At 36.6% G+C, this 24925-nt stretch overlaps 1 protein-coding gene across 1 annotated transcript in view; it reads left to right on the forward strand.

Annotated features, from left to right (window-relative positions):
- Nucleotides 1–507: 507 nt before the first annotated feature.
- The window catches only part of LOC134538983 (homeobox protein MSX-2-like), a 45049-nt gene continuing 20631 nt past the window's right edge, over nt 508–24925 (forward strand). Inside the window, exons 1-2 of the mRNA XM_063380642.1 lie at nt 508–513; nt 2455–3031. Of these exons, the coding sequence (XP_063236712.1) occupies nt 508–513; nt 2455–3031 (583 nt within the window). The remainder of the gene's footprint in view (nt 514–2454; nt 3032–24925) is intronic.

Here is a 24925-nt window from a genome sequence, read left to right on the forward strand (position 1 = left end):
TTATAACTCAAAAATAGCTTGACCGATCGTCCTTAAATTTGGAATACATTTACATCAAGCGGTTGCGCAAATTTAATGCTATCATCAAAGATAAAAATCATCCAGTTTCACAAAAAAACTATATGACAGACGTGAACTTTGTAACAGTTCTTGCGATTTTTTTTTCGGCGTTGTAATGTTTTGCGATTGTGTATTGTTTTCGTGACAGAGATTTGTTTTATACGACTGTCAATCAACAAATTCAATTTATAACTGACATTACGTAATTTTCTGCGAAGCGGGCTGGTATCGGCTAGTAGGTATCATATAATGATGTGATTGTTTCAAAAATCCTAAAATAATGTAGGTATCTGTAATAAGTTGATTTTATTTAATTAATCTGAGCATAGGTAGAACCAAAATAAATGAATTTATTAGTGTAAACATTGAAATTATATTTATTAAAATGAAAAAGGCGCGTGTTGCACTTTTTAAAACTGGCTACCTCATGACATTAAAATGAGATAGATGAGTGTGAGTTCAGCAAGGTAAAATACATCCTGGAATAAACTAAAACAAGAGTTAAAAATCGCCAACTTATTTCAATCTTAAACGGATTTGTAATGGATTAAATATTAAATACAACTGACATTTTATTGTGTCTATTTCTTTAGTAAAAACTTTTAAAATTATTCACATACTTTAAACATAACATTATATAAGTTTAGTGTAAAATGTCAACACGAGAACATTATGTTTGAGTAACCACAACTGACTCGGTAAACTTTGGTACACCTCAATATAAGTTAAATAGATCAATAGGCTGGTTAAACAAAGCCTTCCCAACAACAAGACAGTGTGTGAATGAACTTTGGTCTATAATGTTTGGTTGTATAAAAACAAATATTATGTTGAAGCAAACAGTTCCCTTACTTTTTAACGTAATAATTTTAATATCAACCGTATTTACGAATTGTTTACTAATAGGTAGGGCTACAATTAAAAATGAAGTAAAATCTTTTTGTAAATATGAAGTAAAATATTTAATTTTTCCTAATATATTATAGTTGAACATATCTATACCTAGTAATCATACTTTTTGCAGAATTTTATGTTTGTGATAAGATGATCTGCTAGGTACCTACAACTAAGTATTAGTTTTCAGATTAATTCTTTGGTTTTAAAATATACTGTAAAGAAAAAATATTATAAAAATTACACAGTTTCATTTAATTATAGGTATCTACTATAAAATAATATTTCTTAATTATTTCCTAGGAATATGGAATATTTGCAAAGCACAAACAGAACTAGTAATTAGGTTTTATTGTAATCGCTGTATCACGAAGGCCGTGCGGTTGTGAAATTGTGTCAAATAGACAACGTAACGATAATTAGTGAAGCAGTAGTTCTCCATAGAAAACAGTGATTTCCACAGCCGTGCTAATGAGACGCGCGCTGAAATGCACCTTAACGAAACGTAGCCAAATGGTTCGTCGTGCGCAGAATGCCGGCAGTTTGTAATTAGCAGACACAGCCCCTGAAAATGTTCCTCTTTGTCACTTTGTCCTTACAGGAGACACATTAAACCACGTGTCTAAAAACTATTCTGGTGAGTCTTCAGCAGGTGATAGAAAAACATAACCAAACCCATTACTTTATCTGCAGCTTCAAAATTAATTTAAACCACTTCCGTCTACATGCTTCAGTGCTTGTCTACACTACGTGTCACAGAGAAACCTCAATAACGGACCATAAAGACAACGGAAAACACAGAAAACAAGACAAAATCAGCTGATTTAAAATGTAAATCCACAAACAGCACAGAGAATTCAGGCAAGAGAGTCGTTGTCCGCCCGTTGTGTTCGGAGTTCGTCTGTACTGTGATATTTGTCTGACTAATTACTTTCACGTTCTCTGTCTTGTCTTCGCATTTAACATCCGACATCAGCTGATTTTGGCTTTCTTTCTGAGCTTTCATGTTAACCTTTTTCGTGTCCGTTCTTGAGCTTTATCAATGACACACAGAGAGAACCAACTTTGGTGTATGTCCACAGAAATGTTTTGAATTAATCTTTCCCATAGCAAGAATCGAAAAAAAAAAAAAAAAAAAAAAAAACCTTTAAGAAAACACTACTAGCAGAAAGATTTCCCAGAGTAACACTTTATTAGGTGAAGTTGTATGCATTTTATTTTTCGTTTCTAATCGCTAGCTATTGCTATTATCATTAGAGCCGCTATTATCTGCAGATTCACTGGCTTGCATAGACATACCTACATCTGCTTCACGGTTGACGATTGGACTACAGCTGCAAGCCAGGAGAAGTGGTCATCCAATGGCGTGTAAGCTGCCCGGCGAGAAATGAATGCAGGAACTACCCGCGGCTCTAATTACGTCCACGCGCGAGGTGCGAGCTGTCGAATGGGAAAGGGGTGTGACGTGTGCGGGAATGAAGCTCCGGCGACCACGTGCAGGCGAGATGCAGTCCGCGCGCGAGTGAGGGAGGGGGGTGGGCGTGGCCGGGCGGGGCCCGAGGCTCCGCCCCGCCGCGGGGAGGGGGCGGCCGCCAGCAGCGCGCGGCGCGCAGTAGCGGCCCAGACCTCGCCGGGGGAGGACATGCGAGCGCGCGAGTGAGGCAGCTCTGCACCCTGGAGGGCGGCGCGGCGAGCATGACGGTGCTGCGAGTGGGTGCGCTGAGGGACGAGCCCGGGGGCGGCGCGGGGCGGCCGGACAAGAGCTCGCCGCCGCCGCCGCCGCCGCCGCGCTTCAGCTTCAGCGTGGAGGCGCTGCTGGCCGACACGAGGCCCGCGCGGCCCGCCTCCTGCTCGTCCTCCGAGGCCAGCGACGAGCTGGACGTGGAGGCGGCCGGCTCGCCGCCCCCGGGCCCCGCCGCCTGTGTGGCGCCCGTGCGCCCCACGCCCTTCTCGGCGCTGGCGGCGGCCTACTCGGCCAGCCTGCAGCACCAGCAGCAGCAGCAGTGGGCGGCGTCGCTGTACCCCGTGTTCGGCGGCGGGCCGGCGCTGCCCTTCGGCGGCCTCGCGGGCTCCCCAGGTACCTACCGCCCTGTCTCCAGTCCCTAACAGTCTGGACCCTGTCGCTGGAGACCTGCAGGCCTTCAGGATAGACTACACTCGAGCGAATAGCGCAAGTTCATTGGCTGCCGACTTGTAAGTCGTCTCAGCTGGTTTGTCTTGTGATTCGATCCTTCTTTGGTTGAGGGTTTATAACTGGTTGAGATTCGTCCAGATGAACAGCAAGCCAATAGCAAAATATATCTAAGAGGTATGTGTGTTTGAATTCTAGCCTATCACCGAATGAATCCGCGAATTTTGCAGGTCTCTACTTATCACTGGGCGAGCCAAGCGTGGAAGGGTAGACGTAGCCCATGTCCCCCTGCGATGAATATCTTGTAGCTCGTCCTTGAACTAGTGCGGCGAAGACAAGCGCCGATCTCATATTTCAAAATAATCACGGCTTTTGAAAATGAATCATTTGCGAAGTAAAAGCTTATGTTTTGGCGCGGACTGGGCGCAGGTAGCTCCAAGCTCTGCCTTAGGCGTCCAGGGACAGTCTCGGCGAGCAGGCGTGGACGTTTCGTTACCACAACGCCGAAATACCACAACGCCGAACGTACAATAACGCCGAATGCCAAATTGACCGCAACGCCGACAGCTAGAAAACTGCTTTGTACCACAACTCCGAAATAAAGTAACGCCAAAAAATGTTGCTACGGGGAGGAGGGCAAAGGAGCAAAAATGAAAAACAACTGAATGAATTTTTGTGTGTTTCTAAAATGTATCTTAACGCCGAAATACTACAACCTAATCTAACCTATGCTAGCCTAACCTAGCCTAACCTAAACTAACCTTACCTAACCTAACCTTTGTGGCAGTCCTGCAATGACATTTTTCGGCGTTAATGTATTTCGGCGTTGTGGTATTTCGGCGTTGTGGTATTTAGGCGTTGTGGTATTTCGGCGTTGTGGTATTTCGGCGTTGTGGTATTTCGGCGTTATGGTATTTCGGCGTTGTGATGCGCCCCCGGCATGGAATGTGGAGTCGTCACACACCTAGTCTCGCTCGCACGCGCCATGTTGAACTCCTAGCATTTTCTCGTCACTGTTACTCAACGGCTAAAACCTCCTTTGCATTTGATGTTCTCTCACTAATATTCAACACATATTCACTTATTGTAATATACCTAATGGGTGTAATTAGTAGCGCAGGCGATAGTAATTACGAACACTTGCCTGCTATTTTCACACAAATGTGATCGTAATTATAATCACTTGCACGATTTTTTCATTCTTCATATTATAATTATTCAACATCTCTCGATAAAATCTACGAGAGACCAACAATTGCTAAAATTTCAGTTTAAAAGAATTGACGGGAATAAAATGATAAATCCAACATCTCAACTGTGAGATCAAGCCTTTTTGAAAGGAATGTAAAAACTCCTAGTCTTCATCAAATGACTTGAGACACTGTTTCATTCACAATAACGAAATTTAATTTTTTAGGGTATTCTGATTGTAAATTTGTATAAAGAATTGCTCTAAAACTGAAATTTGTATAGGAAACCCGATTTTAAGCAAACATGGTCTATTTAATATGAATATTTGCCGGACATTTATCAAAATATTAACAGGTAACGATAACCATTTACCTATCAGGTGATGCAATTTGCTGTCAAACACACACATAGTGTAAAATCCAAAGAAATTTCCTTAAATTAAATTTTGATGAAAATGCAAAAGCCCAACTTGTAGTGGGAAGACGACCGAGGCCGTGTCTGTATTCAATAGCCTACTTCCCTTTTCCTGGACGATACTGGCTGGGTTTCATTTCTGCTTCTTCGAATGATACAAGCCAGTCGAACAACTTTTTTACTGTATTATTTTAACAAATAAATTTTACTGGATAATAATTGATCAACTGAAATTAGTAAATTCTAAATTTTTATTAGTGACACATGAATTTACGGCAATGGAACCTATTTGTTGAATCTGCCTTGTAAACATGGTACACGTTTCGTAATGCGTGTTTAAAAATTAATTTTTATTCAGTTCGTTATTACCAATAAAATATAAAGTTAAAACGATTTTAGGGTCTTTAAATTACTTAATGTTACATAAAATATAAGCTACGAAACATTCTTGAAAATGGCGATGTTTACTCGCATACTTGCATACTTTACTTCCTGTTCGCACAGCCCTTGTGATGTAGCTTTCTGGGACAAGTAGTTATAAGTAGGTATGTATACTTCAGGCGAATCTACGAGTTTCACTCGGAAACTTGGTTTAGGTCAGGATTTATTCCGTCTCCAGATCATCTATATTAATTATAAAATGTATGTATGTGTCATGTGTGTGTGTGATGAAAGAGAAAATTGTAAAATTTTCATAGATTTTAGTACCATATAACTATGGTATGAATTAGATTCTGTAAAGATTTTCCGAGAGTATGCAGGAGTGGACACAGTGTTTGAAATCGTTTAACCAAATCACGCGTGATGTGTTTGTTCAAACACGTTTCGTAATGCGTGTTAATAATTTTCGCTTCGTTATTAGTTCTGGTAATATCTCCTGTTTTGGGCAGGAATGATCAGGAAAATTCATGAATTTAGATAGTCTAATGTCAGTGGAACACTGCTCTGTGAAATATTATTGTAAATGGAACAGAGAAACATCTTTAATATTGTAAATGTTTGTAACTATGTGCATTTACATGAAAAAACTGTAATGCTGCGATAATATGTTCGCAGTAATACTGGGTTCGGATTTTTGCCGGACATTTATGCTTTGTGTTGTACCAGTACCTCCATAAGTTAAAGTTAGTGGTAAACTGTTCTCTGAATAGCTTTCCAGTATTAATTTTGCACACTAATAAGCATAACAAATAAAATAAAGTCCAATTGTTGAATATTCGACTATCTTTTCCATGATTTTGAAATTTTATGCTTGTACAAAACATCAATCAAAATTGCTTTATATATGCACCAATTCCCGTAAGTGTGACAATAAATATTTAGTATTGTTTTCAAAATATAAAGGTAGGTATGTAAAAACATATAGAAATGCGTTGTAGGCCCACAGATTTACAATATTTTTCTTGGAAGCTGTTTGCGAAAAAATCTATTGTAAAAATACAACAAAAATATTTGTGTGAGAGGCTAAATAATAATGTGTAAACTACAGGAAACAAACCCATATGAGCGGTGGTCGAAATATACCTATACTTGTAGACAAACAGAATTTAGCAGAAGGAATATATTTGCATCTTGGTTCTCTGGTACATGCGAACGCTCTGCAAGTTCGTACACACAAGTCCAAAATGTCATGAGATTGCCTATTGCGAGTTTTTGTTAGTTTAGATGAATGCAAATACCTGACAGTGATGTAATTACACAAATCCGTGGTTTTAGGAGTGAATTAGCAATGGTGTATGGCAAGTACCTACCCCAGAGCGCCTCTAGTGACTAATAGCTCTCAGGATTTAGTTATTTGCGCTAATCTTCATCCACGTGCAGTGATTGTGCTGGTTCATCCATCATAGGCCTACACCTGGTCAGTGACTCCAAGCTGCGCTTCTCTAGACCAATGACAGCACAGCAGTTGTGTGACGCCCGTGAGTCATCTGAAGAAAATCTTAGAACATAAAAAATATCCAATCAAACTAGTACATGTTGACCTATGTTAGCCAAACTTCTCCATACCTTATACATACAAGTTATGTAATCGTGGCTAAACATCACTTTGACCACAGTGCATTATTTTTTTTAAACTATATGTCCTAACTGATGTAGGTATTTCCGTAATCGGTGTTCAGAAGTTCATGCTTCACAAATCATGGGTCTGTGTGGTTGCTATAAAGAGCATGCGTTTCAGACTGCTTGTTTTGTATATCACCGTTTATCTTGTTATTTTATGGGCACTGCTTACATGAACATAATCTTCTACGTATAGCTATTCATATAGGTAGGTACCAAGAACTGGAACTAAGCACACACTTGCACAATTATTATTTTTATTTAATGTTATTCAATTTATTTGACACTTAATAAGCATTATAAACTACCAATAAAACTGAGGGGAAAAAATGCTGACCAGTATCTTTCTAAAGTGTAGCAGCTGGTGAAACAAACGATTGTTTTCCGAATCCATATGTAGTAATGTATTGTTTGTGGATGTCTAGCGCAAAGTGTGTTATTGTTAAAGACGCAAATGTTGTGATGTATGACAAAGATGATTTTAAATAATGAAACATTTTACACCCAAATAAATTTAATAACAAATGTTCATATTTGCAGTGTTAAGATCTAGCTATTAACAAAACGTATTCCAGAATATTTGCAACAACAGTAACACGCTTTTCTTTTAACGTCCACTTAAGACTTGTTTTGGATGTGCTAAGAATCACAGCTATTGAAATGAATTTATAGAACCTGCATTTTCTTTGTCAACTCCACGTATAGCCAGCTGAACACGCTATATGCGTTTGTAGGCGTAGTTACCAACAAGAGTTAATGGGAAAATAATAACTTTCTTCACTACGTAACTAAATCGTGAGTTTATGATGATTTACAAGGAAATTTATTTTCATTAACTAAATTGTAGGTAGCTGCCATCCTAAATGAGGGACATATGTCCTTTTCCAGGTAATTATTTCATATTTACGTTTATTTATTTTATTTATTTTTTATTTATTTTATTTGCACCCAATAGATTCAATTTTTTGAACAGTATGTTCACAGAATATAGGGATTGTCAGTTTGATATACATTACAATAGATAAGTAAATAACAACAAAATGAAGAAAATATATAATGCATACTTTTTTGTATAATTAGCTGGCAAAGTTGAATATTTAACATTTTTTAAGAATGGATAAGGATAACAAAATGGAATAAATAACGGTTATAAATTCACCAGGGACATCAAAGAATAATTTCTGTTTTGAATCTTCATATTCTATAGTAAGTAGGTATTGGTTTTGGCAATGATTAACACTCGACATATAATTACGTGTTAAAAGGCTTAAATCATCATTTTCTTGACATCAGGATCATCAGACACGAACTCATTGTCTTAAATTAAGGCAATTTTCGAAGCACAAACATCAAGTTAGTAAAGTTAAAATTTTAGGGGCGTGTAGCTATTAGTAATTATATATTTAATAACTATTATTATTATTGAGTTTTTATACAATCATATAACTATATCTATTAAGTAGGCCTACAATATAAAGGCTATCAAGACAGATAGTTCGTGTTAAAGAAACGTCATTGATTTATAATCAGGCCTATGTGTGAATATTTATTGTATGCTATTTTTTCACTATCTTCAGCTTACACAGTGAAATTTAAAATTTAAAGGTTATTTGATTTTACAAATAATCAAAGAGGCAAGTTTAACTACAACTACCTATACTTACTACAATCGGGAAATAAATAATTTAACGACCATCAAAATTATTTTTTTGAATATGTACTTAATTGTTTTGAGATGAAGGCAGAATAATTTTGTGGTGTTGTTCATCATATAATTTCCAAGTGATGATAGCTAACATTCAGAAATCTGATTTCTCCTAAAATAATTTTTTTATAATATTGTTAGACTACCAAAAAATACTCAGGAGAGTGTAGTAATAACAATTAGCCTTGTTTCTCAGCCAGCCTTGTTCAGTTATCAAACCTTTTTTTGCACCTTTTCGGCTTACATTTTTTTGCCACTATTTAAACACACGTTGTGTTGACCAAAAACACCCTCTTGTAAGTAAAACCTTCATCTGCGTGATATCACAATTAATTCAGCTCATAAATTATAAATACTACACAATAACTTTACTTGTTAAACTGTTTTTTTATAACTATAATAATTACCTGTTTATTTTTTGTGGTTGATATAGTTTTTTAAATGTTGACCTTGTTGAATGCTGAATGATGGTTACAAACTTAATTTTCAGTGATAGCAAAATTTTTCGCTGTCACACGAAAGCTTAATTTTGCAGTGTTAAAGGTTTAATTTTGTAATCACAACAAATTTTTTGGCAGGTGATTCGTGAATATATTTTAAGCGATGATTATTTTTCCGCTGCACAATAAGTTGTAACTCTTTTTTCAGTCCTCGGAAGGATGTAGTTTTTACGTCTACATCTGACAGGTTAAAAACTTTGAATTTCTGCTCTCACATGAGTTTCTTAACTACATACAGTAATAAATATTTATACTAGTCTATTTTTGTCCAAAGACTGATAATAACCATTCAATGAAAACGATTTTAACTAAGATATTAAAATGAAATATCTCTATCATTAGTTAAACTAGTTTTGGCTGTGAGAAATTTTATCAGTTTTTGAAAATTTATAAATAAAAAAATTTGTCAGAAAAAAATTTCTAAAAATGCATTTCCAGTTCTTCTGTGAAGTACAACACTGGTTTTGCTGTGAACATTAACTACGACGGTAATCAGATATAATTAGCAAATTGTTTCCATTTGACGAATATAAACCCATTCAACATAAAACTTAAACTGAATAAAAAAATACATATATATTTTGCAATACGATGAATAAATAATAAAGGTGTTTATATTATAGCTTGTTTATAAAACCAGCTAACATATGTATGCTTGTGTTTGTATTTACAATAATTACATTATTATATAAGCAACATATAAGTAATTAATATATATTTATGTGTCTGAATCTAAACTGTGATAAACCAATAATTTTTCATAAAATATAAAACATTTCGCAGATCTTCGCCCTTAAAGGGGCCCGCCTCGTCAGGGGCGTATCTGTGTCGGTGAGGCGGGATGATAGGCGCGTCGCTCGCTGGTGCTTCTAGCGCGGTGTCGCCTCTAAGCGCAAGGCTGTGAACTGACGCGCAGTCTTCTCGTCGTCACAGGATAACTGTGACATTTGAGCGGTGACCGCAACATTGTATGGCGGAGAAATTAAGTGCATTCAAGAAACGGTACCGGTTGTTTTACGCCTAAAAAATACTCTGAAAACACGCGTTTTAGCGATTTTTAACTCTTCTAAAAATACAGTTTAAAAACATCCTAAATCAAAAGTACTTTTCGGCCCTCAGCGAATTCTTAAATGTTTTTCGTAAACAGACCACACTCGGATATCTTGAGAACTTTCAAATCGCGTTGTTTTTCCTGGAGCTCTGCGCGCCGCATGTGTGTCCAGGTAGGAGATGTATTAGTTTCACTCTAAACACCGTGGTCAGTTGAAGTTATCTTCACAAAATTGTTTGATGGTAGGATTGAATATTTGCCCTGAAAGATTGGTATAGTCCAGAGATGGGTACAGCCTAGTGATGAGTACAGCCTAGTGATGGTAACTGCCCAGTGATGGGTACAGCATAGTGATGGACTCAGTCCAGTGATGGGCACATTCTAGTGATGGGTAGGTATACATTCTATTGATTGGAAATGCTCAGTGATGGATAAAGCCCAGTGATTGGTACAGTCCAGCGATGGGTACAGTCCAGAGATGGGTACATTCCAGTGATGGGTATATTCCAGCGATGGGCACAGTTCAGTGATGGGTACGGTACACTGATGGGTACAGTCCAACGATGGGTTCAGTCCTGTGATTGGTACAGTCCAGTGATGGGTACATTCTAGTGATGGGAACTGTCCAGTGATGGGAACAGTTCAGTGTTTGGTACATTACAGTTGCGAGTATAGCCTAGTTATTGGTACAGTCCAGTGATGGGTACATTCTAGTCATGGGAACTGCCCAGTAATGGGTACAGTCCAGTGATGGGTAAAGCCTAGTAATAGTTACAGTCCAGTAATGGGTACAGCCCAGTAATGTGTATAGTGTAGTGATGGGAGAAGCAGGCCTCAGGCACGTTCTCAATCAATGGTCTCCAGGGATTCCCAATATTCTCGAAACTGCGTACCATTCGACATTTTTAGAAACGTAGTGTACCACTAGGCACTAGGCCTAATTAGTCTTTTAGTTTTAGATATTAATATATAAGCAATGGTTACTTTTTACATTTAGGAATAAATAAAATATCTATTACAAATTGGCAGTTTTTTTATAACACATAACTCTGAAAACAAACAATTATGGGCAATTAAAATTGAACAACATTACATAAAACAGTTTTAGACAACTATTTCAAATGATTCCAAAATTATATTTATAAAACAAACAGTTATTTTTAGTGGTAATTTTGTTGCTGTTTATCCATCATAAAATTTTCAATATCAGCGTGAAAGCATTTCATCGGGTACAACCTGCAACGTTGCCACGTACCACTAGTACGCGCACCTCCGGTTAGGCTAAGACTATTTCTAATGTTTGACTTAGTTCATTAATGCTGTTGTATTTTTATCCAACAATTATTACGATTTACAAAATAACAAAAAAAAATTGTTTAAATTAGTCCCTCTGTGTGAATTTTACACTTCCGTTTGGATTTTTTTTATATGTTTGATGTAGACAGGGTAGTTACTTATAAACATTATAAGTGGACAAATAACAAAATTACTATCTTTCTTAAAAAAAACACAGGTTATTATAAATAGGTAATATGTTGCAGTGTTCCAAATGCCAACTGTAAAATAAATGTGCTGTGGAATGAGGTTCCATTTGTAACCCACCTCGTTCACTATACCGGAAGTTAGAGATTTTCTTTTACTGGGAACAATTATACCGAAATAAGGAAGTTATTAATATCAGTAGGTGTATTTATACTAAAATGTTTTATTCTAGAAACAATATTATTACTAAATTTAACAGTTTGCTAGCTACATTAATGTGTATCTATTAAGATCGATGAACAGAACATTTGTTCCAATCTCTTGTTTTTTATTCTCAGAAATATATTTTGCAACTCCAATCAAACACGTGCGTGCCGGTGTCTAGACAAGAAGACCTGATTCTAATTAACATATGGCTGGTGACTTGTAAGTAGGGCCATGTAATTTTCACGATAAGATGTCCAGACTAGCTGTGTGTTATAACTTTGTAACATTTTCTGTGTTTCGTGGTTGGCTGGGTTTATTTCCGGTACATGTCTACTGTCAGCCACCAATCACAGCCATCCATTGAGGAAGCAAACTCTTCCTGAATGGCTCGGCCAAATATAAGGCAGACGGCGGCCAATTACAAGGAAACAGTTGCTAGCGCAAACATAACGTATTGCAGTTTAATGTGTGATCAGATTATTTAGCGAAAAATATATGCCCTTATTTTAAGTCAAGAAAATATTTGATCTCATCACTAAGGTATAAATGTGTGAACGGAGTATTTTTGGCAAAAATATTTACTTTATTAAATGTTTTAAGTAAATATTTTTATGTGTATTACGATTGATTTTGTACGCCTATCGAACAATTATTTACATATTTAGGCCTATACCTACATACCTATATACGTGGTAATCTGATGAAACCAATCTTTATTTAGTCAACAAAATCTGTCTATACCTCACATCTTGTTGCACTGACTTATTTTTTTGGTAATAGTTTCCCTAAATTGATTAGATCTACATGTGAGACTAAACACAAAATATTTCATGGTACAAAAAAAACTTATTATGCCTTGTTATTTCTAACAAACGATTATATGAATCAATTTTATGATAACACTGATAGGCCTAACCAGAAAATACCTATTTGGCAATTTTTTTTTTCAAATACGTAGCCTAATAAAAAATATAATTGTTTTTAGTTTTTCTCAATAAAAAACGTAAATAGGTAAAATATTTTCCTACAGAAACTATCAGCATGACTCCACTTAAGTTGACAGTTTTAATAGTTTTAACGTAAATGTGCACTGAATGTTCACTAACGCTGTGCTGCCTACAGATCTTGGTTTTAAAAATACTGGCGTTTAGTTGAATACATTTCTCAATGTTTTATATTTTTAATTTAACAGTTTATTATTCTTGTATCTATTCTTGCTCAGAATTTTTTTCTTTTCAAGTAACTATAATTATGTGTTGATAGAAAAATTTTCAAAATTCTCCTTGAAAACATTACTTCATGTTCTTTTGTTGGCAACCTTTAACTTAAGCTTTCCAGTGCTCACAGGAAAATAAAAATACTATGGAATTAGAGTATTTTTGTTTTAATGTTAACAACATCCACCGGAACTCTCTGAAAAGTTGCCTACATGTAGGCCTAAGCCTATTGTAAAATTTTGAGGTTAATTTAGGAGCTATAAACTTTTCAAGTTATAGAATTGGAGGAAATTATAAGAATATGGATTCAGTAATTTATTTAATCGCGTAATTTCTTTTAGGGTGAATTTTTTCTGTAGGTTGACTAAAAAAAGTAGTTCGTTAATGAACCGTCTGTAATTTTGAAACAAAATGTCTATAATTTAATCTATGTAAATGTGTGTTTGCCTGACGCGGCGAGGAAAGTGTGAAGCCTCTGAATGATAGCAGTCATCACGCTGCGCTGGCGGAATAAAGGAAAGGTTGTTGGAGGACGCTGATGTTAGCAGCTGTCTCCTCTGTCCCTTCTCTCCGCCGCTACGCCTGATGCAAGTCCTCCCAGCCACTAGCGAGATGCTCAGATAGTGCTGATGAAGCCAGGTGCTGCATGCTTCTAACGACGACAAACCACCCTCGGCGCTGCAGAACTGACTTTATGCTGTTCAGACACGTCATTTCTCAGCACTCCTGCCTGGTGTTGCTGGAAGTCTTCTTACCACCTTCTCTGTTGCACACCGTCCAGGCACTGGCACTTTAGGCCACATTGACATTGGCTTTACAAGTTTTTAGGCCCTAACAATTCATATTGTTTCATTTTATACATTTGGCTTCTTTAAGGCGTAATATATACCAAACTTAGTGAGCTTCCTGAGGAAATAGTTTCACTGTGACGTCATTGGCGTATAACATTAAATTATTTTTTTTGTAAATGATAAAAGGATTACAGCTTAGAAAATACTATCAATAAACATACAGTAATGGTCTTTTGGGTCAAACAACTTTTATGACGTAAAAACTGTGATAACTGAGTTAGCGACTTTCCCGTTCCTATTTCTACCAATTTAATAAGGGGCTGTACCTTTCTAATTAATTGTTAAAAATTATTAATGCAACTTCAGATAGATAATAGGGTTTTCCCTGTCGCTTTATTCTACCGCAATGCACACGTATTAACAGGCAACATGTCTAATATTTTTTTTTGGGATATAAAGTTCTGGCGTGATGAAGTATTAGCGGTTCTTAAGGCTTGGTCTGTTCATTGCTATCATTTGAGGGCTCTTTCTGGAACTCCAACAAGATATCTCCCTTGCATTTGTTGTCAGAAATATTTTCAACAGATATTCACAAAGTGTAATATAATGGGCGTAAAAAAGTAAACAGGCGTGACATTTATATTCATCATATAACACTTAGTGAATGTCTATTGAAAATATTGCTGACAGAGCATAACAGCAAGGGAGATGTCGTGTTATGATTTCAGAAATAGCTCTTAAATAATATCGATTACAAAAAAATTTAAAAAAAAATCATAATGGCGTGTGAGGTAAGGCCTTAAAGTTCTGCTCCACATACCATCTTAAGTTACACCTTTTTTTTTCTTTTTTTTTCATTTTTCGCGCCATTCTTATTTAGGATATTTTATTCAGATGGTCCACTAAATAAACATTCCCTTTTAATTTATTTGATAAGTATTGTCACCAAGTATGCGCAACTGGTTTTCTGCCATTTGTAAAAATGTAAAACAGATGTTCATAACTGAAATAACTGCGTGACTAAACGCGTCATGGCGTCACGCTAAATGTTGCATACATGGGTTTAGCTGAGCAACACTGGCTAAATTGCTTTGAGAATATCTTTTTTTTTTTAATTTGTTGGTGCGGCTGTTGGAGGGAGGGGTTGAGGGGGAGTGTGTTGGCTTTGCGCTCTGCCAGGGGCGCTTCTGTCAGGGAGAAGCACAGCATTAAGTTATATAATGAAGTACAAGAGCTGGGATCCATTACAAAATAACTAAACAACAAGTGACTGTGATCCTACAGTAACTGCTCTCTTTGAACTATTTAAAATCCTGTACTACCTTTCTGTCGTATTCGTCTTTAAGGGTTTAAAATTCAATTACATGACTTAACTTTCTAAAGAACTCAGTGCGTAGAGCAGTATTGTTCGTCGTCTATTTCCCGTTTCTTCATTTAGTCATTACTAGTGGCAAAACTAAATAGGCCTAGATACATTAGCGGTTAATAATGTGATTGAAATGCTGTAACAAGTAAGTGGTTAAGTTTAACTCTTGATTTAAGTTATATTATTATATTTTAAATGACGTAGAGTAACAATTAAAAACATTTTAGTATAAATATTATTTTTTTGTCATAATGACAAACAAATTTGTAAACGAGTTGAAATAAAATAAGACAACTATAGACATGCTTCCTGTAACAACATTAATCCATGCAAATATTTTTACGTTAAAATTATGGTAATTTTTAGGCTTGCAGTTATAAAATGCAAAATATTCGAGAATGAAAGAGTGATTGCCATTAATACTTATTAACTTAAGTTTTAGTGTGTAGTGTTTCAATGACGAAACTTGATTAAGTGTATCCTATAAGTTGGGTTCACAAATGAATTTTCCTTACATAAAGTAAATAAAGTGAAAGCCCAGAACTTGTTTGAGAAATTTCAGAACCTAACTTCAACATCCATTATATTTTTTTCAAAACATTTTATTGCCCAATACTTAACTGTAGGTACTTAAAGATCGGGAAAATGCGATAGGCTAAAGTTCAAACAATTTTACCTTCTGCCTGGTTCTGCTGTTGGCTCACAGTTTACGTAAAGGCTTCTGAGCCAATGAGAAATCCTCAGCACAGCAATATTTAATGTCGAGAAACTCATCTCTCAAGTGAGCGACCAATGGACAGGGGATATTTCCCCCAGCATGTGTGGATGGGACTGCGAGGAATATGCTCGAGGTCAACAAACACGAATTTTTCCAATCTATAAATATAGTTTTTTGCATAAATTTGAAATATACATAGCTATATATTTTTACAACTATATTTTTCCACAAGAATCATACTTGTTCCGAAAAATGTTGGCTCCACAATGGGTAAAAGTTTAAAAGAATATTTAGTATGACTTTATAACATATGTTTACATAGCAAGTTTCTATTTAGATGCTAAATTTGAGTTTGATACTTCTATTCATTTATAACTTATGTAGATGCTTGTAACAGGTGAACGTGTATTAATAGTTTCCATTCGTTAGCTAAAAATGAAAACTAAAGAAAACACACAATCATAAAGCCGTTGAAAACTTGAGCATAATCTTTTGCAGGTGGGTTGAGAGATTTTCATGAGAAAATTGAGTGTTGAATTTATAACTCCGTAAATTAACAACTCGCTTTTGTTTTATTTGATATTTAAACACGATCGCATTTCATAAACTGGAAATTGTTATGGATTACCCTGATCCAATATGAAACCCACAATATTATTATACTGTATTATCAGTAAGATAGCTAAACTTAACAATTATTTATATTTGCACCGATAGGCATTGAACAGAGTCCTTTATCATGTCGCGGTGTATTCACCCGCCAGGGTAGACTCCATATTCCAACTCGCGCTCGAGGGATGGTATCATTGGCTGTCGCTTGTGCTAGGCGCCATCTCCGTCTCTCGCTGGTCCTCTTGGTATTGGCTCGGTGATGACAGTGGCTGCCATTAGCTCGAGGCAGTTGGTCCACTCACACAAGACTGAGAGGGAGGGTGTCTAGCCAATGAATGGGTTTGTTAGATGTTATAATGTGCGGTAGGCCTGCGACTGCAATCACAAAGTCCACAATCTATTCCATCCCCTACTCATTCGCAATACTCACATATCATCATTCAGACTACAATTAAACACTGGAATAAACAATGTAGGCCTACATACATTTCTTTCAAGCAATTATAGTTCTAACAATTTTTAATCTCAGTGAATGCTTTTGAAACATAAGATGTACTTTGTCTTCAGTTTGCAAAAACGTGGTTTGTATAACTACACACAACTCCATGAATTTTAATAATTATTCAATTTATTTATAACTAATTTGCCACGTTCTTATTTGAAGAACTACATAGGCCCTAATGATTCAACTTAGTTTAAAGAAACTACTTAAGTTTATTTAGCTAAAATTACCCTGCATGTTTATGTGATTCATTACGATTATCTTTAAAATTCCTTTCAATACCGTTGCGTTATTTAGACGTTTTTTTAGTAGCAAACAAACGAACAGACCTTATATTTTCAAAAATAGCATTGATTCGCAAATCTCTACGAGTTAAATTAAACTTTTGAGTTATTATTAGATTTTTAAATACTTCGGCAATCATGATTAATTTGATATTATCAATTCGTAATTTTCTCTACATAAATTTACGCTACTCATTTACTGAAACCAAATTAAATATACCTTTGAGACTGGTAGCTCAAGATGAGTGCTTCTAGTTTGACAGAGCGTGTTGTTACACGACGGTGGAATTAAGTCGTCGACTGTTAGTGTTTTAGACATACGTAATAGCTATAAATTTACATATATTTTTCTCTTTAAGCCTTCACGATAAAAATCTACATAGCTATAGCAAGTTGTAATTAAGTGTGGGATGAAAAGCTTCTATTAAATAAAAAAAAAAACGCCCTTACAAATTTTCATCAACGTACACAGGTGGATGCCTGTGTAAACTAAGAAGGTTATAAAACGAATGTTTTTTTTTTTTAGATTGCATGGCTGCTGTCTACAAATTAATATAAGTGTAATTAACTATTATTGAATCTAATTAGGTTTGTGGTTAAAAAAATTTTTCTTTGCATGATACAAAAACCCACTAGGTTGCATCGTATTCATTCAATTTTTCATGTCATTAAATTTAGGTTTAAATTTTATTGAACACGTGATATTAGATACATATATGGAGTAATGAGTAAAATAAAGCCAAAACATGAAAAATATACTCTAGAATATTGCATTAAAGTTGGATTCCAAAATTTCTCATCGCAAAGAATAGAGAATACTTCTCACGAAGCTGTTGCCTATTAATTGCTTCCTTTATTCCAACGGTATAAAGATCTGACATATAAATTTATGTGTTTTAGTTTTTTGACTGAATGTTGAAGCTGTTATTGCAGTCACAACAATTGAGATACTTTTCTAAAGCATAGTCTATTTGATATTAATTAGGATTATAGCAAAAGACATAGCAGTCTATTAAAGATATTACATTTGGTATTCTTAGATCATATGATATGTATATGTGTATCCCATCAATCCTAAAATTCTAGGAAAACAGTTGCTAAAATATTTGGTATCCCTTCTACTAAACCTTTTTTTAAATTTCTCGGATAAAATTCAATAATGGAGCATTGACTCACAAACATAATCCAAATTTATTTTAATACCAAATCCAATTGATACAGTTTGTTAAACTTTATCTGCAGTTACAGAAATATACCCGGAAACCTAAAAAAAATTGCTAAAAAGGGTAAGGACGTTTGCAAAACCAATATTATAGAAATTAATATCGCCAAATAATTTCATATTAGAGTACTCCGAACATTGAACATTTTGGTATTCCTGAACTGAAATTTACCCAGATTCTATACATTAATCACAAATGTGAAATTTTAAAGGTTTTTTTTCAAAAGTGACAACAAATTAACTGTACCTACAGTGCACGGAAAGATTATATATTGGATATGATAGTTTTATACGAGGCAGAGTTAAACAAAATATTTAATCGTGACAAAGTAAACTCTTCTTCCTATGTGAACACGCCCTATATCATACTTACATATTTTTAAGAAGTATAGAATCTCGGAACTATATTGGAAGGTGATCAACAACTAAAAGTAGATCCAGAAGTTACAGTCACATAGCCTATAGCTAATGTAGCAACCATAAAACACATATTGTGGTGAAAATATAGAATAAAAGTATGCACGTTTGTTGTAAAACTTTTCTTTTTATATCACATACGGTGATTCCATTTTCTGCGAAAATGTTGATTAATTATATATTAATTTGAAGACTTTTTTTAGGTTTTTTTCTATTTATGTCACCAGTCTGAACATTACCTACCATTTCTCAGGACCTAGCCATAAATTGTACGTATTACGTATGTTAGAATCTTAAAATTATCACTTCCTTACAAATATAATTAATCCCTGATGCCTTAAATTTTACTTTATATGTAGTACGTTTTAATTATTATCAAACTTCCCCCCTTAACATCTACTTTGGGCATCACGTTCTAGTAAATTTTTATTGGTTACGTACACCGTATACCAAAATAAATTTTAACATTTCGTGTTTACCGCCACATTCGAAGAAGAAAATTGCACATGTTCCAAGGCTCGCTGTTAGAAATTACAAGACGTTTACGGACGCTTCAACAAAGAAATTAACTCAAATAAACGAAGAGTTTTTCGTAATTTGAAATAACTTAATCTTCGTAGAAACTACACCGTATTTCGACTTCCGAATGGTATGTTTCATACTTGTACAAAATCAGAGTGTTCTTACTGTAGACTAAACCAGTTTTAAATTTGTTGTCAGTATACCGAGTTCATGTTCAAAATAAGAGAACTCAGAGTCCGTAAATTTACGAAAATCCCTGGATAATTTGTAACCAGTGTTCTTCGGAAATTGAAGGTGAAAGTTTTTAACAATGCGCTAATCTGGAAAGGCCCCGCAGGGTAAATTGCTGTGCGGTGAAAAGCTACGCTGTATAGCAAGCATTGAAAATAATTTTCTAACATATTTATACATTCATGGTAAATCTAATATTTTCTTTTCTTTCTTAGATTGAGATCTAACCCCGCAACGTACGTGCGGGGGGAGTTGTTCTCGCTGAAACCCCTCTATCACTCCAACACCCTCCTCTAAAGAGGGTAGGAAACCCCATATTATTTTACTGCTCGCGCTGATACACTCTTCATCCTCCTCTTGCTGCGGCTTCGTGATGTGCGCCGTAAATATCCCTCGATATTGGCCACTTAGCGATGATTGGATAAGGAGCGTGGCGATCCAGCATAGCGCGGCAAAAAGAAAGCATGGGGTCGTTTAGAAGGAAACTAGGGGGAAGGGGAGGGCATGTCACCACTTCGTTTGGAAAAATCTTAAAAACCTTTAGGTACCTATCACCTGCAGTACCTGGCGTTGCTCGGGCTGAATACAGGGTGATGTATTGTCCGCGAGTTAAAGAAAAATGGATAGCGCTGTATGACAGTGTGGTGGACATAGAGAAATGACAAACAATTGCTGTTTGTTTGTCTATGGCCTTTGATTTTCTGTTTACCCATGGCGATCGGTTGAACGGTTTTAGAAGTTTTATGCGCTACAGGCTATCTAGCGGCGAGTTGCAAAAAAATGGTTAACATAAATACATTCTCCATGAAAAAAAATCAACGCGCCAACTTTCATGACAATCGGTCAAAAAGTGTCGGAGTTTATCGACGTCATAAATACCGACATCCAGAGAGAGAGTCATTGTGAAGAAATACATTGATAAAACTATGTATATAACCTTATAGCAATTGTTTGGAAATTTATTACATTAATTTATGGTACAGAATGATATACTTCTCATGGTATTTCTCTTTTATTTCTTTAGAAAACTCGTAGGAAATTGATCACATTTAAATAGTATATATCGCATACAAGGCATTGGAAGAATAAATTCCATTGCTTGTCTGGGAATCGGTACATCAGGAATATTTTAATGCATTTGAGTTTATAGAAAAATAATTGAAAAAAACAAACCTGCGTGGAGTGGCGTAACTAGGATGTCAGAGTTCTCGAAGCTTCGAGTGTATAATCGGAGAATTTGATGATGCACTCTTCGAAGAACTACGAGACCAGAGCAGTACTTCGCAGGTGTGTAAGACGACGCTGAGTGGTGTTACCGGGGAGACTGGTGAGGCAGTGAAGTGAAGAGGGCGAGTGACCCCTTGGGCGAGCGACTGGCTTTTTCTTTAATATTTTAATTGCTGTAATGTGACATATATAGAGATATACACAGAATAGAGATATAGATATAGATAGATGTCTATAAAGATATATAGAGAGTTATACATAGATATAGAGATAACGAATTAGAGAGATAGATACTTCAAAAAATTAACAAAAAAAATGATTCAAGCATTTCAACACATGCCGGGCATTAGCTAGTTAACTTTTAAAAATACATCCGTGGAAGTTAAGTCATTTTACATCTTGCCCCATTACTACCGGCGACAACTCACGCATTACGGATTTCTCAGCCCACATAACGACGGCGCTTTATGTTCCGTGTTCGCACGCGACGGAGTTTGATTTGCGACCTCGCAGAGAGAGAGAAGTGCGGCCATTACCGCGGTAAGTCCCTGCTCGTCGCTGATAGCAGCCTCGCAGACGCCTGTCGTGACTGGCGCGTCTGCACCGTCTCGACGCACCGCTCTGGTCATCACTCCGGGGTTGCGCCCCATGTCAGGTCCTTGCGTCCAGCGCTGGGAAACAAGTAGACTTTCCATTCGTTTAAATGCCATTAAATTTATATATATATATCCTATAAATTGCAAACTTTTTGCATAATTAGTTTTCAATTTAAATGTTTGACGTTTTTAAGGAAGTAGGTACAAATAAATAAAATCAACTGGAAAACAGAATAAAACGTTTTAGGTGTAACCACAATACTATTGGCTACTTCAAGAGACAGTCGTAAAATCATTCAGAAAATTTATTTTAATTTTAACTGGCCTTTCAAAATTTTAAAATTTGTGATGATATTGACAATTAATCAAAATAAAATAAGTTTTGTATTTGACATAGAAACCCTATCATGAAGTAGCCAGTATCCTTGCCTTTAAACCTAAAGAGTTTTAGTTCTGAAATCCGTTTGATTATTGTTATTACATACCTACTCATCAAAAACAATTAAAATGTAACTTCGGCAGGTAATTATGCAACAAGTAGGTATTAGATGTAAATATATATATTTTTTCATTTCATTTAAGTTAAAACATTTAAAAAGTCTGCACGTTTATCTGTGATTAACGTAAATATAAATCATGACCTGAAATATGAGGCACCCACTTAACAATTTTGAAGAAAAGCTTTTCGAAGTAGTAGATGTACTACCGTTTCGCTCTGCTTTGTAGCAGGCATCCTCAGGGTTGCCCATCGATCACTTCGACGCTGCTGAATCTTGAAAACCAAGATAGTTAATTAGTAGAGATAGGTAGATCTCGGAGATTTTTTTCGTGAAAGGCTAAAATTAAAATATTTATAATCTTTGTGATCCTTCTACTATTGGCTCGCAGTTTATCTGGAGGACTCTGAGCCAATGGGAGATCCCCAGCCAAAGGAGTATCGAATCACAAGCAACACAGTTGAGACGTCTCACAAGTTGGCAGCAGGAGTTACTGGCTCGTGTATCTTAAAACTGTGGAGACTATCCAGAGGTGAATGATATCGCAAACATTTCCATCTTATTAGACAATGCCTGTGACAGTCGGCAACCAGTTAAATTTTTGTAGAATTTATAAGACAATTTTTTTTTGAAAACTAGTTACCAAAATGTATTAATGATATGTTCAAGTAAAATACTTAATTTTTTTTAATAATCTATAACATCATGTTTCACTTAATTTGGGAGACTAAAATTTTTCCTTACGAAGCAATATTAAACTTATAGACATTCCACACGATCAAATAGTAAAATTAGCACGGTTATGTTTGAAGAATTACAAGATGATATAATTTGATTTTGGCACCTATTTTCCAAAGGATTTATTTGTGGAATGGCTAACTTTCTCTACATACAATAGACTTGCCGTAAGTTATGCCGGCTGCTTCCTTGTAATTGGCGGTCGTCTGCAAGAGAAGCTATTCCCTTGTATAGCCGGGCCATTCATACTGAGAGAAATGATTGTTTGCCTCAACAAAATATTTGTTCGTATATGGCAAAATAAATATATGTAATTTGTTAATTCAAAGAAATATTTTGTAGTAGGAAAGATTCTGTTGACCCAACAAAATGTTTTTTCAACTTAACTGTAAGTATATTTGGTTAGGTGTAACAAATAATTTTTGTTACTTACAAAGTTTGGTTAAGCTAACAAAATATTTTGTTACAGCAAGTAAATATTTGTTTTGCCATATACAAATAAATATTTTTTTGATTCAAACAAACCAAGATTTTTCTCTGTGCAGGATTCGTTTGCTTTCGCAAACAATTGCTGTGATTAATGTGCCGACAGTAGACAGGTAGACATAGGGCCTACATGAAATAAACTCAACCATCACGAACCACATTCAATATTTAAACACACAGTCACGAAATACTTTTGTGAATAAACATCTGCGCCTATTGACCGGCACAGGAGGAACACTATGACTGTTCTTCAGCAACGTGTTCTGTCGCAAAAACAAAAACCGTGTTCCGTTTACGAAGTAGGCATGGCTATCGAGTCGCTGCGGGACTAGGGGGTTATCGCAACTGTGTCAGTGTGGCGTAACCCCTGGAGCGAGCCTATCTCCAGGAAACTGAGACCACGCTCCGCATGAAGGCACGCACGCGCACGTGCAGTTCCGTTACCTCACAACGCGTGCACCAGATACTTACAACCACAGAACACTCAGACATTCATTAATAGCAAACCTTCATACCACAGTTGTGTAGGTACGCCCCTCTGCGACTGTGACGCCCAGCTAGGAGAGAAGTAGGTAAGCGAATCAGGTAGTGCCAACTAACAAGAGCCATAGAATTATCCCTAAGAAATCAGCCGTTGGAAAAGCAAACGTTGTTAGAGCGAAAATAAAGCTATGCATTTTAGCCTGGCACCGAACGAATCCGCGGAATTTCCGGGTCCTGTTGGTATCAGTGAACTACCTGTACTTACCTTCCCTCCCCCTCCCCCTAGTGGTTCCTAAAACCGAGAAGATAACGCCAAGTAATTTTCCTGCCTGTGTTTGAAGTCGAGCAGCCACTAATTGCAGCATGGCTGCCAACATGTCAAACACCAGAGTACGTCCACGCCAATGCCAACTGTGTTGCTGAGCTCAGAACAGTCATTTTATAAATATGCTAGTCTTTTTAACATACTTTTTCATTCATATATTCTCAATCAGTGGCTGAAGTGACCTACATATTCAACCAATTTACCTTGGTGGCAATCCCTGAAACGCCCTGTTAAGACTCTGTGTCAATGATAGACAATAATGAGAAATGTTGACAAGGGACAGTAAATTTGAATGGTCCGTAGATCAAATGTGTGTGACGCCGCTAGCGTTCAGTCTGAAAACACTCGCAGACGGCAGAAAGCACAAGACTAAAGTCAGACGGCAGATGGCAGATGCCAGAAGGCACAGGGAAAACCTCAGACGGCAGATGGAAGTCTGTAGAATGCACGAGGCAAAAGTTAGACGGCAGGTAGCAACCGGCAAAAATTAGACGGCAGGTAGTAACCGGCAAAAGTCTCTAGGCAAAAGTCTGACGGCAGATAGCAGATGACAGACGACAGAAGCCAAAAGTCATATGGCAGATGGCAGAAGTCACAAGTCAGACGGCAGAAGCCAAAAGTCTGACGGCAGATAGCAGATGGCAGACGACAGAAGCCAAAAGTCATATGGCAGATGGCATAAGTCACAAGTCAGACGGCAGAAGCCAAAAGTCTGACGGCAGATAGCAGATGGCAGACGACAGAAGCCAAAAGTCATATGGCAGATGGCAGAAGTCACAAGTCAGACGCAGATATCATATGGCAGATGGCAGAAGTCACACGTCAGATGGCAGAAGCCAATAGTCAGACGGCATATATCAGTTGGCAGAATACTGACGAAGATTGCGGAAGACGGGCTGTACGAAGCAGACGGCAGAAGGCAGAAGGCAGAAGGCAGAAGGCAGAAGACGCCCCCAGAGCTGCTGGTGACCACCGCGGCCAGGCGTCGCAGCGCT

This window comes from Bacillus rossius, chromosome 14 (assembly GCF_032445375.1).
Source record: "Bacillus rossius redtenbacheri isolate Brsri chromosome 14, Brsri_v3, whole genome shotgun sequence".
Taxonomy (NCBI): Eukaryota; Metazoa; Arthropoda; class Insecta; order Phasmatodea; family Bacillidae; genus Bacillus; species Bacillus rossius.